This window comes from Rhea americana, unplaced genomic scaffold (assembly GCF_003343005.1).
Source record: "Rhea americana isolate MKP2758 unplaced genomic scaffold, rheAme1 scaffold_120, whole genome shotgun sequence".
Lineage (NCBI taxonomy): Eukaryota > Metazoa > Chordata > Aves > Rheiformes > Rheidae > Rhea > Rhea americana.
Genome location: NW_028185262.1, coordinates 864,885 through 876,716, shown reverse-complemented (window position 1 = coordinate 876,716; position 11,832 = coordinate 864,885). Strand labels below are relative to the sequence as shown.

General features: G+C 38.6%; 1 protein-coding gene across 1 annotated transcript; it reads left to right on the top strand.

The window, feature by feature from the left end:
• Positions 1-15: 15 nt before the first annotated feature.
• Positions 16-2,858, top strand: LSM3 (LSM3 homolog, U6 small nuclear RNA and mRNA degradation associated). Its single transcript, XM_085324114.1, has 4 exons — positions 16-84; positions 701-811; positions 2,011-2,106; positions 2,443-2,858. Exons 1-4 carry the CDS (start codon positions 64-66, stop codon positions 2,521-2,523), a joined length of 309 nt encoding a protein of 102 aa, XP_085180240.1. The 5' UTR covers positions 16-63; the 3' UTR covers positions 2,524-2,858.
• The last annotated feature ends 8,974 nt before the right edge of the window (positions 2,859-11,832 follow it).

Sequence of the window (11,832 nt, the reverse complement as noted above, 5' to 3'; positions counted from 1 at the left end):
CGCCACAGGGGAAGGGGCAGGGCCATAAAGTCTCGCGGGAGGGCGCGGGAGGCGGTTTGAAAGATGGCGGATGAGGTGGACCAGGTGAGCGGCTGCCTCGCTCAGGGCGGGAGGCGGCGGCGGGCAGACCTTCCCCGCCGCGGCGGGCAGACCTTCCCCGCCGCGGCGCGACCGTAGCTCCCGGCCTCTGCGCGCGGCGGCGGGGCGGCCCTTCGTGCCGCCATTGCCCACGCGCCCTCCTCCTCTCCTCCCGCCGCGGCGAGCCGCCTTCCCTGCCCGCGGCCATAGCGGGGACGGAGCCCCCCGCCGGGGGGCGCCGGCATAAGATGGCGGCGGCGYCTCGAGCTCGGCGGTCCGTGGGGCTCTGGCTGCCCGGGGGCTGTGAGTGCCGGGGCCGCCGGCGGCGCCTGGGCCCGGCGRGCCTCCCTCGTTGGCAGCGTCTGTGAAGCACAGTTCGTTGTAGCCTAAGCTCAAGTACGTTGACTAAATTTGTGCGTGCTGCTAAGCATTCGTAGAGCAGGAACMTCAATTGCCCTAGGAGTCAACTGAATTTGAAAGAATGTTCTAGAGTTCTTGGGTGTTTTTTTTATTTTGTTGTTGTTCTTACCCGTTTCTCTTGTGTTTCCTCACCAATACTGAGGAATGGAGAAGTTCAGACTTGTCCTGTATAAACGTTTCTATTTTTAATTTTGCTTTTCAGCAACAAACAACAAATACTGTAGAGGAGCCGCTTGATCTTATCAGGCTCAGCCTAGATGAGCGAATCTATGTTAAAATGAGGAATGACAGAGAGCTCAGGGGCAGACTACATGTAAGTAAAACACTTTCATAACACTACCATGCTTACCTAGCTAAGTGTTATTTTGTATGCTGTAGTCTTCATAATACATAATTTAAAGAATATTACAGGTAAACTTGTGTAATAGTTTAAAAGCACATGTAACTGTATCTTGTGATTAAAAAAATGCAAAGATGATTAGAGAAGATAAGTTAAAGGTCGCCTGAATAACAGGGTTTGAACCCTTTTTACAGAAGCTTTTTCTGTGATGGCAATAGCAAAATCTAATTTGTTCGCTACTATCTGCTATAAAATGGTACTCTGAAGATTCAAGAGATGTATTTTTTTTTTTGTTGTTGTTTTTTTTTCTTTAGCCTTCTGGATAAAGCCGAGCAATTCTTTCCACTGGTTTTGGTTTCTTTTCTTATATTTATGAAATGAGTGTAATAATGCAGATCTCTTGTAAAAGTACTTTGAGGTCTATTTAAGATTAAAATAAGAATGAGATTATAGTTATCAAATTAATTACTCTTAAGGTACACCTACTGAAGGTATGATAGGATATATACTCAGCTTGACTGTCTRCAAATCTGATTTATCTAGGTGCATTCTTCTCTGATAGTGATATGTCATTATTAGGTTGATGTTTCCTATTGAGTCAGTCATCCTTCCTGAGTACTGTACTGTGGTGGGGAAGATAACCAGTTGTCCCATATGTTTACTGGATTACAGCTCATTTGAAACCTCARTGATGAGGACATATCCATGAAGATCTGGTTATAGTATAGTTTGTAGTGTGCTCTTGGAAGGTGTTTGGAACACTTGCTTATTTAAAATTTTTGTAGCAGCTTTCATGTGTGTGAAGTTAGCCCCAGATAATTTCAGGAGGCTGAAGTGGTGGCAAAGAATGTACAGCTTGTTCATTGTTAATAAATGACAAAGATAAGTGTGTGTGTCAGAGCTTTTGCATGTGTTCTCATTGAAAGCTTCAGAGCCATGTCCTGGAAGAGTGTTTCTGTGAATATGTGTGTGGGTTTGGGAGTTTTGTTCTTGTGCTGCTGCGTCCTGATTTGTTGGCATTTATATTCGAAATTTTAACTGTAAGTAGTACTACTTTGCGTTAACATAGTGGCACATTTTAGTCAAACTCGTTCCAGAAGTCTCAAAAATTCTTATTTTAATGGGCTTGTATTTGAATTTGTAAAAATAATAAACTGGCTTMATTCCTACAGGCATATGATCAGCATCTAAATATGATTCTGGGTGATGTGGAAGAAACTGTAACAACAATAGAGATTGATGAAGAAACCTATGAAGAGATTTATAAAGTAAGAACTTATGTGTATTTATTCCTACAGAAAGATGTGGTGTGCATGTGTGTTTTTAACTAAACAACATTAACTTACAGTAGTCTATTTCAAATAGGTATTTATGGGGCCAAGGTCTGACAAAAGTTTCAGGCGCATTCTTTTGGAAGTACAAAGTGTCCAAAGACTTTGTATTAATTGTATTGATCTCTTCCATATACCATTAAGTTGTAAAATCAAACTTACTTTTGTAGTTGTTTCTGGTGTGTTTTATGATTGAATTTGGTCACATGCTTATCAGGTGTGTTCTGTCAACTATACTTTTGTAAATTTAAACTTTTCTTTCCTTCTTCTTAGTCTACCAAAAGGAATATTCCGATGCTCTTTGTCAGAGGTGACGGCGTTGTGCTTGTAGCTCCCCCGTTGAGGGTTGGCTGAAACAACAAAGGATTTAACCTTTTTGGAAGGTTTCAGGCTTTTGGACAATGGGTTCCTGTTTCAATCACGCATCTCAAAATTCCGTGTGCATTTTTAGAGGATRTTTTTGTCTGTTCTTTTGGGAAGGGGAGGGAAGGGCAGGGGAGCCAACTTGTCTTAATGAAAGTACATGTAATCAGTTGAAGTGGTGTAAAACAACCTGATTTTCCCCGAATTAATGTAACTGCTGTAAGTCGGCTGTCTGTCACATCAGTAAAAGAGTCTTTGTTTTGCGATCTTGGCAATAGCAGTGTCTTAAATTTTTTGTTTTAAATAAATTTGGTTTATCTTTCAGATTTGACTTGTCATGTTTTTATGTTGAAGAGATATTTATATACTTCTGTAGAACTACTGCATCAAGCTGTAGTAGGGAGTCTCACTTTCTGAGAAAGTATTTTTTGTGTGTGTAGTATTAATCTTTGCCCTTACTAATACTTGTGTCTTGTGGATTATGACCTTCTGGGAGCAATACTGTATCAATCTACAGTGCTGTCATTTTTGGCTGTTCTGTATCTAAATTCTGTATGCATATTCTTGTAGTATTCTTTGTATAGTTGTATCTACATGTATCTTCCACTTATGGTACTTAAATGATTTTTTTGCAATGTTTTAGATAGTTTTATTGTGGCTTTATTAGCAGAGTAACGGTATGCAGTGCTGCAAGTAGAGAGTGAGGATGTTACCTAGCATGCAGTTGTGATGCTTGTTGCATTTGACACTAGCCTATTTCAGTTCTTGAATATGTTAAATTCTGCAGAGCACTTAAGATACTCATGGGTTATTTCTACTGAAGGTGCGTTAGAACCCTGAACAAAGCCATTCTTAATAYAGAGTTTCTCAGACTTGTGCTGCTTGCTGTTTTTTTCCCCATTATTTATGAGGAGAAGATTTGACTAAACTTATGGCATGAAATACTACAAGTACATGTTTGCAAGATAGGCTAAAGATGTAGCTCTATCCGGCAATATGATCTTAACTTATAATTAAAGTTTATTTAGCTTTTTAGGCATGCAGTGTATGATTACCAAAAGCACCTGTTCGGGCAGTTTCTGCTACAGTTAAAATCTTCCTAACTTGGAATATCTATATAGCTTGTGACAAGAGCAAAGAATGCAGGTTATTCTTTAGAAAGCCCCCAGCCAAGTTATTTTCTGGCAAAAAAAAATAAATATATATATATTCACAGCTTTCAAGGGCGTGTGTGTGTGTGTATATATGCTTCATTCTCTCTGAAATAAAGGACCACTACAAAATGTGCTCTGCATTCTAGCTGGCATCTGTACTCTTTGTTCTTATGTAATGTATAGTATTGGCATAGACGTGGTTTTAAAAGTAGACGTGATAGCTGAAATAGTAGTTCTTTAGCTAAGAACTAATGTAGTAATAGCAATTTTTTTTTAATAGGTCTGGGGTGTTTTGGGAAGGGGGGGGGAGTGTCATGTGGAGACCAAATAGCATATTCCTTGCACCATGTCCTAGAAAGGGCAACAAGTCCCTCCAATTTTCTACACCTACAAGAACTTTTTGTCTTAAAAAAAAANAAAAAAAAAAAAAAAAAAAAAAAAAAAAAAAAAAAAAAACTATGCATGATGCTGTTGTGTAGTCCTTTTTATGCAAAGAAGAAAGTACCTGTAAAGCTTACTACTACAGTAGGATCTGAATGAAGAGCACATATGCAGTGGCTTGTTAGTAGGCTCTCTTCCAGTATGCCATCCTTGCTTGAAGGTGATCTGGACTAAGGTGAAAACACTTGCAGTCTGTGATGCATATGTCATCAGTTCCTGGTATGCCATCTCTGCAGGAGTCATACTGGCTCAAGAAGGCTTAACTCCTGTACCAACTGTTCATTACCCTGCATGTTGGAAGAATGATGATAACACATGTTTCTTTTTGGAATGGATATAATGATGACTACTGAGAACCTTTTAGACTGTTATCCTGTCTCCTACTGCTTACTCCCGCGGAAGCCAGAGTAAATGCTTAGGGAAGAGGAAGAATGGGTGAGCAGGTAGTGATAGTCCCCCAGCTCCTARGGATGAGCAGATTTGGGGAAGGAGGGAGTGGATTTCTCTTCCATTAATTTGCTTTTAGGAGTCTGGTAAAACCCCTTGCCATATACTACTATGGTAAGCTGTGGACTAAGAACATGGTCTCTAAAGATATACTTCTGGTTCTGGTTTTGACTAGTGTGGGTTTGGTTTTTAACTTGACTCTGACACTTTCATGTGATGCCCCTTAATTCTATCCTAGAGACAATATTATCTTGGTGGTACACAGTGAATGCACATTTACCTTTTATTTACCTCATATATGCCCCTTGAGTTGGCTCTTTTCCAGGCTGCAAATAATTTTTTTGTTTAAATGTTTTTGGTGAAAGCTGCTTCGTGCCTTTTGCACCATATGATTTCTTTATATTGGAGGACTGACATGGTGCCCGATGTGTAGGTATTTCATGAACTTCTATATTGATTAAATTTAACTTTCTAATAACGTCTTGATAATTCTTGCTCCAAGATTTTTACTTTTAATGTTTCTGAACATCAATCTGAAGTTTACGAAGAACTGCTTTAGCTCCAGCATCCCTTTTGTGAATGGCCACAGGGAATTTGAGAGTCTGTTGTTACATGAGCCTAGGGCTGTTTCTTCCTGCTCTCCCCCCAGGTGCATCACTTACTTATCTTCATTGAATTTGGCCATTTCATTTCCTAGTTGTTCAACAGGGAAAAGTCCTTTTGCAATGCTTTGCTGTTACTACCTTTGTTTTGTTGTTTGTTTTTACAATCCTGAATAGTAAATTAGCAGTAAACTTTGCCACCTCACTGTTTGTCCCCCTTTTCCAGAAGACCTATGGATGTTAAACTAAATAGATTTTAGTACAAATCACATGGAATTCTCCTAGCAATCAGTGTGAAGACTGACCATGTGTTTATTCCCACTGTTTGTCTCTTAAGCAATTATTTATCTGAAGACTCTTTCCTCTTACCCTACTGCCGTTATTTTTTCAGGGCATTGATGAGGGACCTTATCAGTTGCYTTTCAGAAATCCAAGAGTAGATACCTGTTAATGATTTCTGTTAGATTCTCTGAAGGTGCTAATAGAGATGTGAGGTATAAATTCCAGTTACTTGTGCCATATTTGCCAATGTAACACATTTATGTATGTGTCCAGAAATTCTGTATTACAGATTATAAGCACATCTGAAATAAAGGTTGGGCTGCCTGAGAGATTTCTCAAACATCTTTTCAGCCTATTTTGTTTTTAGCCTGCTAGAATTTCTTCTAGACTCAGCTTCTTAAAGGATGCCTTTTATTTCTTGTAGCTTTTCACTTTCATTTCTTCAGTCATGCTTTTGGACTGCAGTTTTTTGATAGGTGATAGAATTTCTTTCCAGTTTATTGGCTTTTAAGAATTTCTGCTCTGGTTGCAAACATTTGACTCTCAGAAGCTCCTTTCTTAATGATTTTTTTTTGCCCTCACTGTCATTCTCTTTTTTAGAAGTGCAAGTATAGCTGGACCTTTTGGATCTTACTGCTTTTTGGAGTGTCAATTACCTGTGAAATTTCCATGGAGATCCATTATTTTTTTTTCCTAATTCACGTAGAACACTAGATGGTGCTGTGTTTCCTCTGGTTCAAGCTTGGTTTGTTTTGCCTGACTTTGATATATGTGGCCTGTGGCAACAGGCCTATAGTTGTACAATCAGCCATTTGTTTTTAATTAGGGTGGCACTTGTTGACAGTTTTAAATTAACTCTGCCGCTCATCCGTAAGTAAAGAGCAAAATGTGTTTTGATGTTTATGTAGGCACAGACCAAGTCCTAGGAAGAGTTAAAGTAAAATGTGTCCTGTATTGTCAGATTCAAAATACAGGAAGTCCAGGCTAGCAGTTTTGCTAATGGCGCCAGCTGAAGAAGTATAGCATTTAGAATAAACTGGGCTAGCCACTTTGCTGCCGAGCACTGCTTGCAGATGAGCAGTGCATTGTGCGTGCTTACACAAGACTGCTTCTGTGTCCATTTATCCAAGCGCTATATGTATGACTGTCCAATTACTTCACTGGAGAACTTCACCCCTGAAGTTAAAATTCACCAGGGAAACAGGCTGCATGTATGAATGTATATCCATGAATCTCTTAAAGTGACAAGTATCTCAGCTTATAGTCAGTAATCCTGTTTTCCTTTCTGAAACTGTGTATGTTTTTTTGATTCAATCTACCTATTTGAACAAAATAGTAAGGTCCAATCTTAAATGTTCACTTCATAACTTTGTTCTATTTCATGTTTAGTTGAACAGAGAGTACAGTGTACATTTGGTATATATCTTGTAGACCAGGACAAGGTGAGGGTTTGGATAATAAGTTGCAATAAGGTTTGAGCAGTGCAAGCCAGGTGTAGACTTCTGCAGAGACTCAGGGTTGAAAAAGTAGGATAGTATTGTTCAYGTTGGGCATTCTGTAACAGGACACCACTGTATTCCCTTGGTGTGTTTCCATTYTTGTTCTGTAGGCTTTAGAAATCTAGGATTTAAAATATTTAAGAGAGAGAAGCTATAAGCCCTTACAATTCTTATTAGAGCTAGAACCCTGGGAAGGGAGCATGATTCAGTGCAAGGTGRTAAACGTTGTGCATTGTTTTTGGGGCCGATGATGACATGTACAGAAAGTCCCATCAGGCTTATTAAGGTTTAAGATATTCATGCCAAGATCACTGATGGGCTGAATACATCATTACTGAGGGTGTAGGACTCCAATGTTTCTAAACAGGAAGCTGCTTTCATATACTAAACAAAAAGAATGGGAAAGAAAAATAGAAAGTTCTTACAGAAAATTGAAGCGTAGTGCTTAAGCCAGCCTTTGCGGGAGGAGGGAGGAAGAATGGGTGGAAGGAAGAGAATAGATTATGTGAGTTGGAGCGGAAAACAAGAACCACTGACGGAAAAAGATGTAGTCAGAAGCCCTGTTTATGAGCAAATTTTTTCATTGTTACCCAAATTAGTTTGAATGGAAGAGAGGCCTACTCCCAAATTTTGGAAACTTAGGCCAAAAAGTCTATTTAGTTTTACAATGGCATTTGATCAGTTTATGATGTGACTGCCTGCAACAGTGAGGGACTAGACGTGCTCACTGTCTGTGTGGGTGGACAAGCTATTGCTACATAAGCCTTTGAAAGTGCTGGCTAATAACTGATCATGAGGATGGTTGGGGTGTTGTTGTTTTTCTTTAAGCAATGTTTTCGTGTGAATTGTAAAGGGTAAATACAGAGATTTACTTACTGAAGGAGTGTACAGACGTGTTTTGAGGAGATCAGAATATTCAAATATAAGCACTTCGTAAGAATTAGAAGGATATGGTTTGATCCAGAGTATGTATACCATTCCTTAGTCACATGATACTTAGTTTTATAATTAATACAAATAAGGGATGGCATAAAACTTAAATGGAAGAAAAATATTGCCTTATTTGTGAAGATAACAGAAATATTCATGTGGCAACATGAAATAATTTCTGGAAATTGATATAGTTCCAAAAACTTCAGTAAGCCAAATCTGCACTATACATTTAGACATAAAATACCTTTGTTTAATACCTCAGGTAAGTGATACATTTCTAGTTTCTCTTTGGTTTTAATGATGAAAATTGCTCAAGATTTTAAAAWTAGKTTTTTTTGAATTAAAAGACCTATGCTCTCTTCAACTGTGCTGGATGGACATGACTTTGACCAATCTGGGTCATGTCACCGAAAGCCTCTGCTAGTACCTAGTTGCTCTCTACAGTAGATGATTTAACATTTTGCCTCATCTTTTTCTAAAACATTTGTGCAAGGAACTTTCACCAGTGTCTGAATGTGTTGTAAAGATGTCCCTGTTTGACAAGTGGCAGTCTCATTTCAGTAAACTCTGCTGTGATACTGGATCAATATCAGCTCCTAACGGAGGCCATTCTTAGTGCTGCTACTTTCTCACAGCACTCAACTACTTCACAGAAGGATGCAGAAACCTTTGCTAGCAAGAGTATGGTTTATTAAATGATTCATACTCTGTTCCACTACCTAACGGAACTCATAGTTGTGGCACTTCTGCTACAGTAAAATCTCATTTGCTGTTACCTGATCTGAACTGTTAGGCAGTAAAACCTCTACTTCTATGTAAATCATTGCATAAAATGTGTGTGTCATTGGAGCCTGCCAGTTACACTAATCAGTGTGAAATGTGGTCTAAATGTTGACTGAGGAATTCATAAAATCACTTCTCCAAACTGTCTTACAGAAACCACAATAAAAAACAATTGTGAAAGCAATCTTTTTCCTTTGAGAAAGAAAAAAGTATTTTGCTCTAAACTTTCACTTTAAAACGTGTAGAATATTAATTGTAAAGCCTTCATTGATTGTATCTGGAATTCCTCCAGAGTCTTCAAATTTCAATGGTATGGAAAAAAATTGAAGCAAGCAAATGGTGCTTCCCCCTCCCCCCCTTAAATTATTTCTACAACAGATAACTATGAGTTTGTCAYACTCATCCTTAGCAATTAATTGCTCTAATTAAGTAGTTTTTTATGCTGTAAAGGTGACAGGTTATGTAGGTATGATTCCTTTTTTTTCTGTTGAAGGTAATTGATATTAGTTCATCTTGTGCTCTAGGGGATGCAGTAAAGCACTGTGTCATAATGTGTTCTGTTGCACCTATATTTAGTATTTTTTTAGTAAAATAGTTGCCTCCCCAACTGGCCAGATGTTGCATTCCAGTGGTTAACRGAAGTCTGAGGAAGAAATGAGATATCAACAGATGACATCTGAGAGCTAATTTGATCAGTTCTACATTTTTAATGCATTCCTTCAAGCTAAGTTTCTGTTGACTGAGGTGCTGCTTATATAAAGCAGGAGATCCAAAGTTCCACTGCAACCCAGGAGAATAGCCTATAGTTAAATCAGACATAATTCTTACAGATTTTATATGTTAAACTTGACAATCATTATTGCTGCCTGTTGGTGTAACTCAAGCAATCAGGAGGTTGTTTCTGTATATGGGCTGCCCTGTCCATAAAACAAAAGCTCTAATCTCAGTAGCGGCTAATGGAGATTTTCCTTATGATTAGATGTTAAGCCTTTAGAACTTAYTTGTCCTGCATTCGTTCTCTGAAAATATCTTTTTAAACAACCTAAAACCTGCATTGCTATATACATGCAGCTTCCAGATTCACAGCATCCTATGGATATCACAGGAGATGTTTGTCCACTGTTCTCAATCCTAGAACCAGCTGTCATAGCTATTTTTTTTTCTTCCCTGAGGCAATCTGGTGTTTATACAATGATTTTTCCCTCTCACGTGTGCAGTCTCCTGACTGAAACATTCTACGTGTGGTCTTTCAGGTACTGAATATACAGTTTACTGACTATTTTTCCCATGCTTCTCTTTTTCTCTAGATTTTATTTTAGCACTGTTGTCCCACAGAAGGGGGTTACAAAATTCATTCTTGTGAAAGGCTGTACTATTTCTRGGGTGAAGCTTCCTGAATAGGTATTTTTCCATCTTGCTCTTACCTTTCAGGTGCCAGTTTTGGTAAACAGCCCTTGAAAGGAGGTGAGCACTATTTTCTTTGTTGTTTTTTGTTCCCCACTTCTCCCCCCCCCCCCAAAAAAAAGGAAAAGATTGTGATGCTACTGTACAGAAGGAGAATGCTATCAATCACAGCCAAATAGTACTAGCATCACTCTTGAAAGGAGATTTGTTGATTCTTGTCCAGTATCTTTTCTACTGTCCTGATTCCTTTGGTATGCTTCTATCTCATAATCTTGAATCCTTTTGAAAAGGATCAAGGTCCTACTCTACCTGATTCAATACAGTTTATTGTCCAATTTGATTACAACAAAGCCATTTTTAACAAAGTAAACAAAAACACTGACCTAATCTCCCTGGCTTTTTCCTTCTTTTGTAGCCTACGGCTAGTAAGTTGTTTCTCAACCAGCGTATGTTCTTTATTTTAACTCATGGAGTTGGCTTTTTCTTTTTCTTTTCTTTTCCTTTCCTTTCCTTTCCTTTATCTTACTCATAAATAATGAAAAAGGGGAGAGCAATCACAAGCATCAGTGAACACTTGACAAGTTATCTGCATGTTGATGAAGTTTCTATAGACATTGCGTTGATCTCATAGAAGAAATGTCTAATAAAGTTGCAATCAATGGACATCCTAATTCTGCCACATTAAGCAAATTTCTGAAGCTCTGTTAAAACAACCCACCCAGACTGCAGCTGCATTTTTGGTCTGTTGATAATCTCAGTATGCTCGTAGAAGAAATGTCAGGCACATGACTTTTGTCATGTTCRTGATGCCCTAATGAAAAGCAGGGCACTGATCTGGCTTAGTGATTGAGAGATGTTAAACAAGTTATCTTCTCCTCTGATCCTAATACTAAAGGGGAGATCATGTATGAGATTTACTAGGAGAAAGATTCTAGTGCAAGCAGTTAGAAGAAGCAGCAAGTTTGTCTTTCACCTTCTGCAGTGCACTGTGTAAGTACAAAGAGCAGTAGGTGGGTTTGACCAGCAGCGGTATAAGATGATTAAGTTGTGAGATGGGTGCTGTTCCCAGGATGCTGGCTACCGTCATGGTATAAATATTCAGGAATATGCTAGGCCTCATGGAAAGGTTTGAAAGATGATGTTACAGTCTCATAGTTWAAAAAAAGAAAGGAGGGGGGGCTCCTYTTGTGCTTATCCAGTGAGACTGGTGTAGATCACTTTGTTTCTTCATTGTAGCATGTACTAGGTTTAGATTTAGTTTTCAGTGTTCACTGTAAATTCATGTCCCGTTGGAGATCTTAATGAGGTAGTACCTGGTCAAGGGAAGCCACATAAATCTGGTGTTGAAGTATGACCAAAGGAAGATAGAATGCGTAGCTGCTGACATTCATGGAGCAAATACTATTATAGTGATATGTCATTTTTAATTTTACAAGCTGCACTTGAAGTTTGATCTTTTAAACCACTACAGATGAAAAGAAACACTCARGTTGGCCTTTGCAAATCAGTAAGGAAGTATTCTGATTTCCTTTAAAACAAAGACAGATGCAAACTACAAAAAACCATGCTTGTCTCATGGAAAGTAACAASAACAACAAAGAGCAAGAAGCTACCCTTGCATTGCTCCCTTCAGGGTCTTACGCTCCAGAATGTTTGATAGGAGAAGAAATGTCTGGAATTAAATATCCCCTAAATTTATGTAATATTAGCTTAAATTCATTTTGCTTAGAAATGTTAGGCTTGTCTGGTTTTAGA

Excerpts from the sequence above, each read along its gene's own strand:
- LSM3 (XM_085324114.1), top strand. The coding sequence starts at position 64 with ATGGCGGATGAGGTGGACCAG. Across the intron at positions 85-700 it reads TGGCGGATGAGGTGGACCAG|CAACAAACAACAAATACTGT; the intron begins GTGAGCGGCTGC and ends TTTGCTTTTCAG. Across the intron at positions 2,107-2,442 it reads CCTATGAAGAGATTTATAAA|TCTACCAAAAGGAATATTCC; the intron begins GTAAGAACTTAT and ends CCTTCTTCTTAG.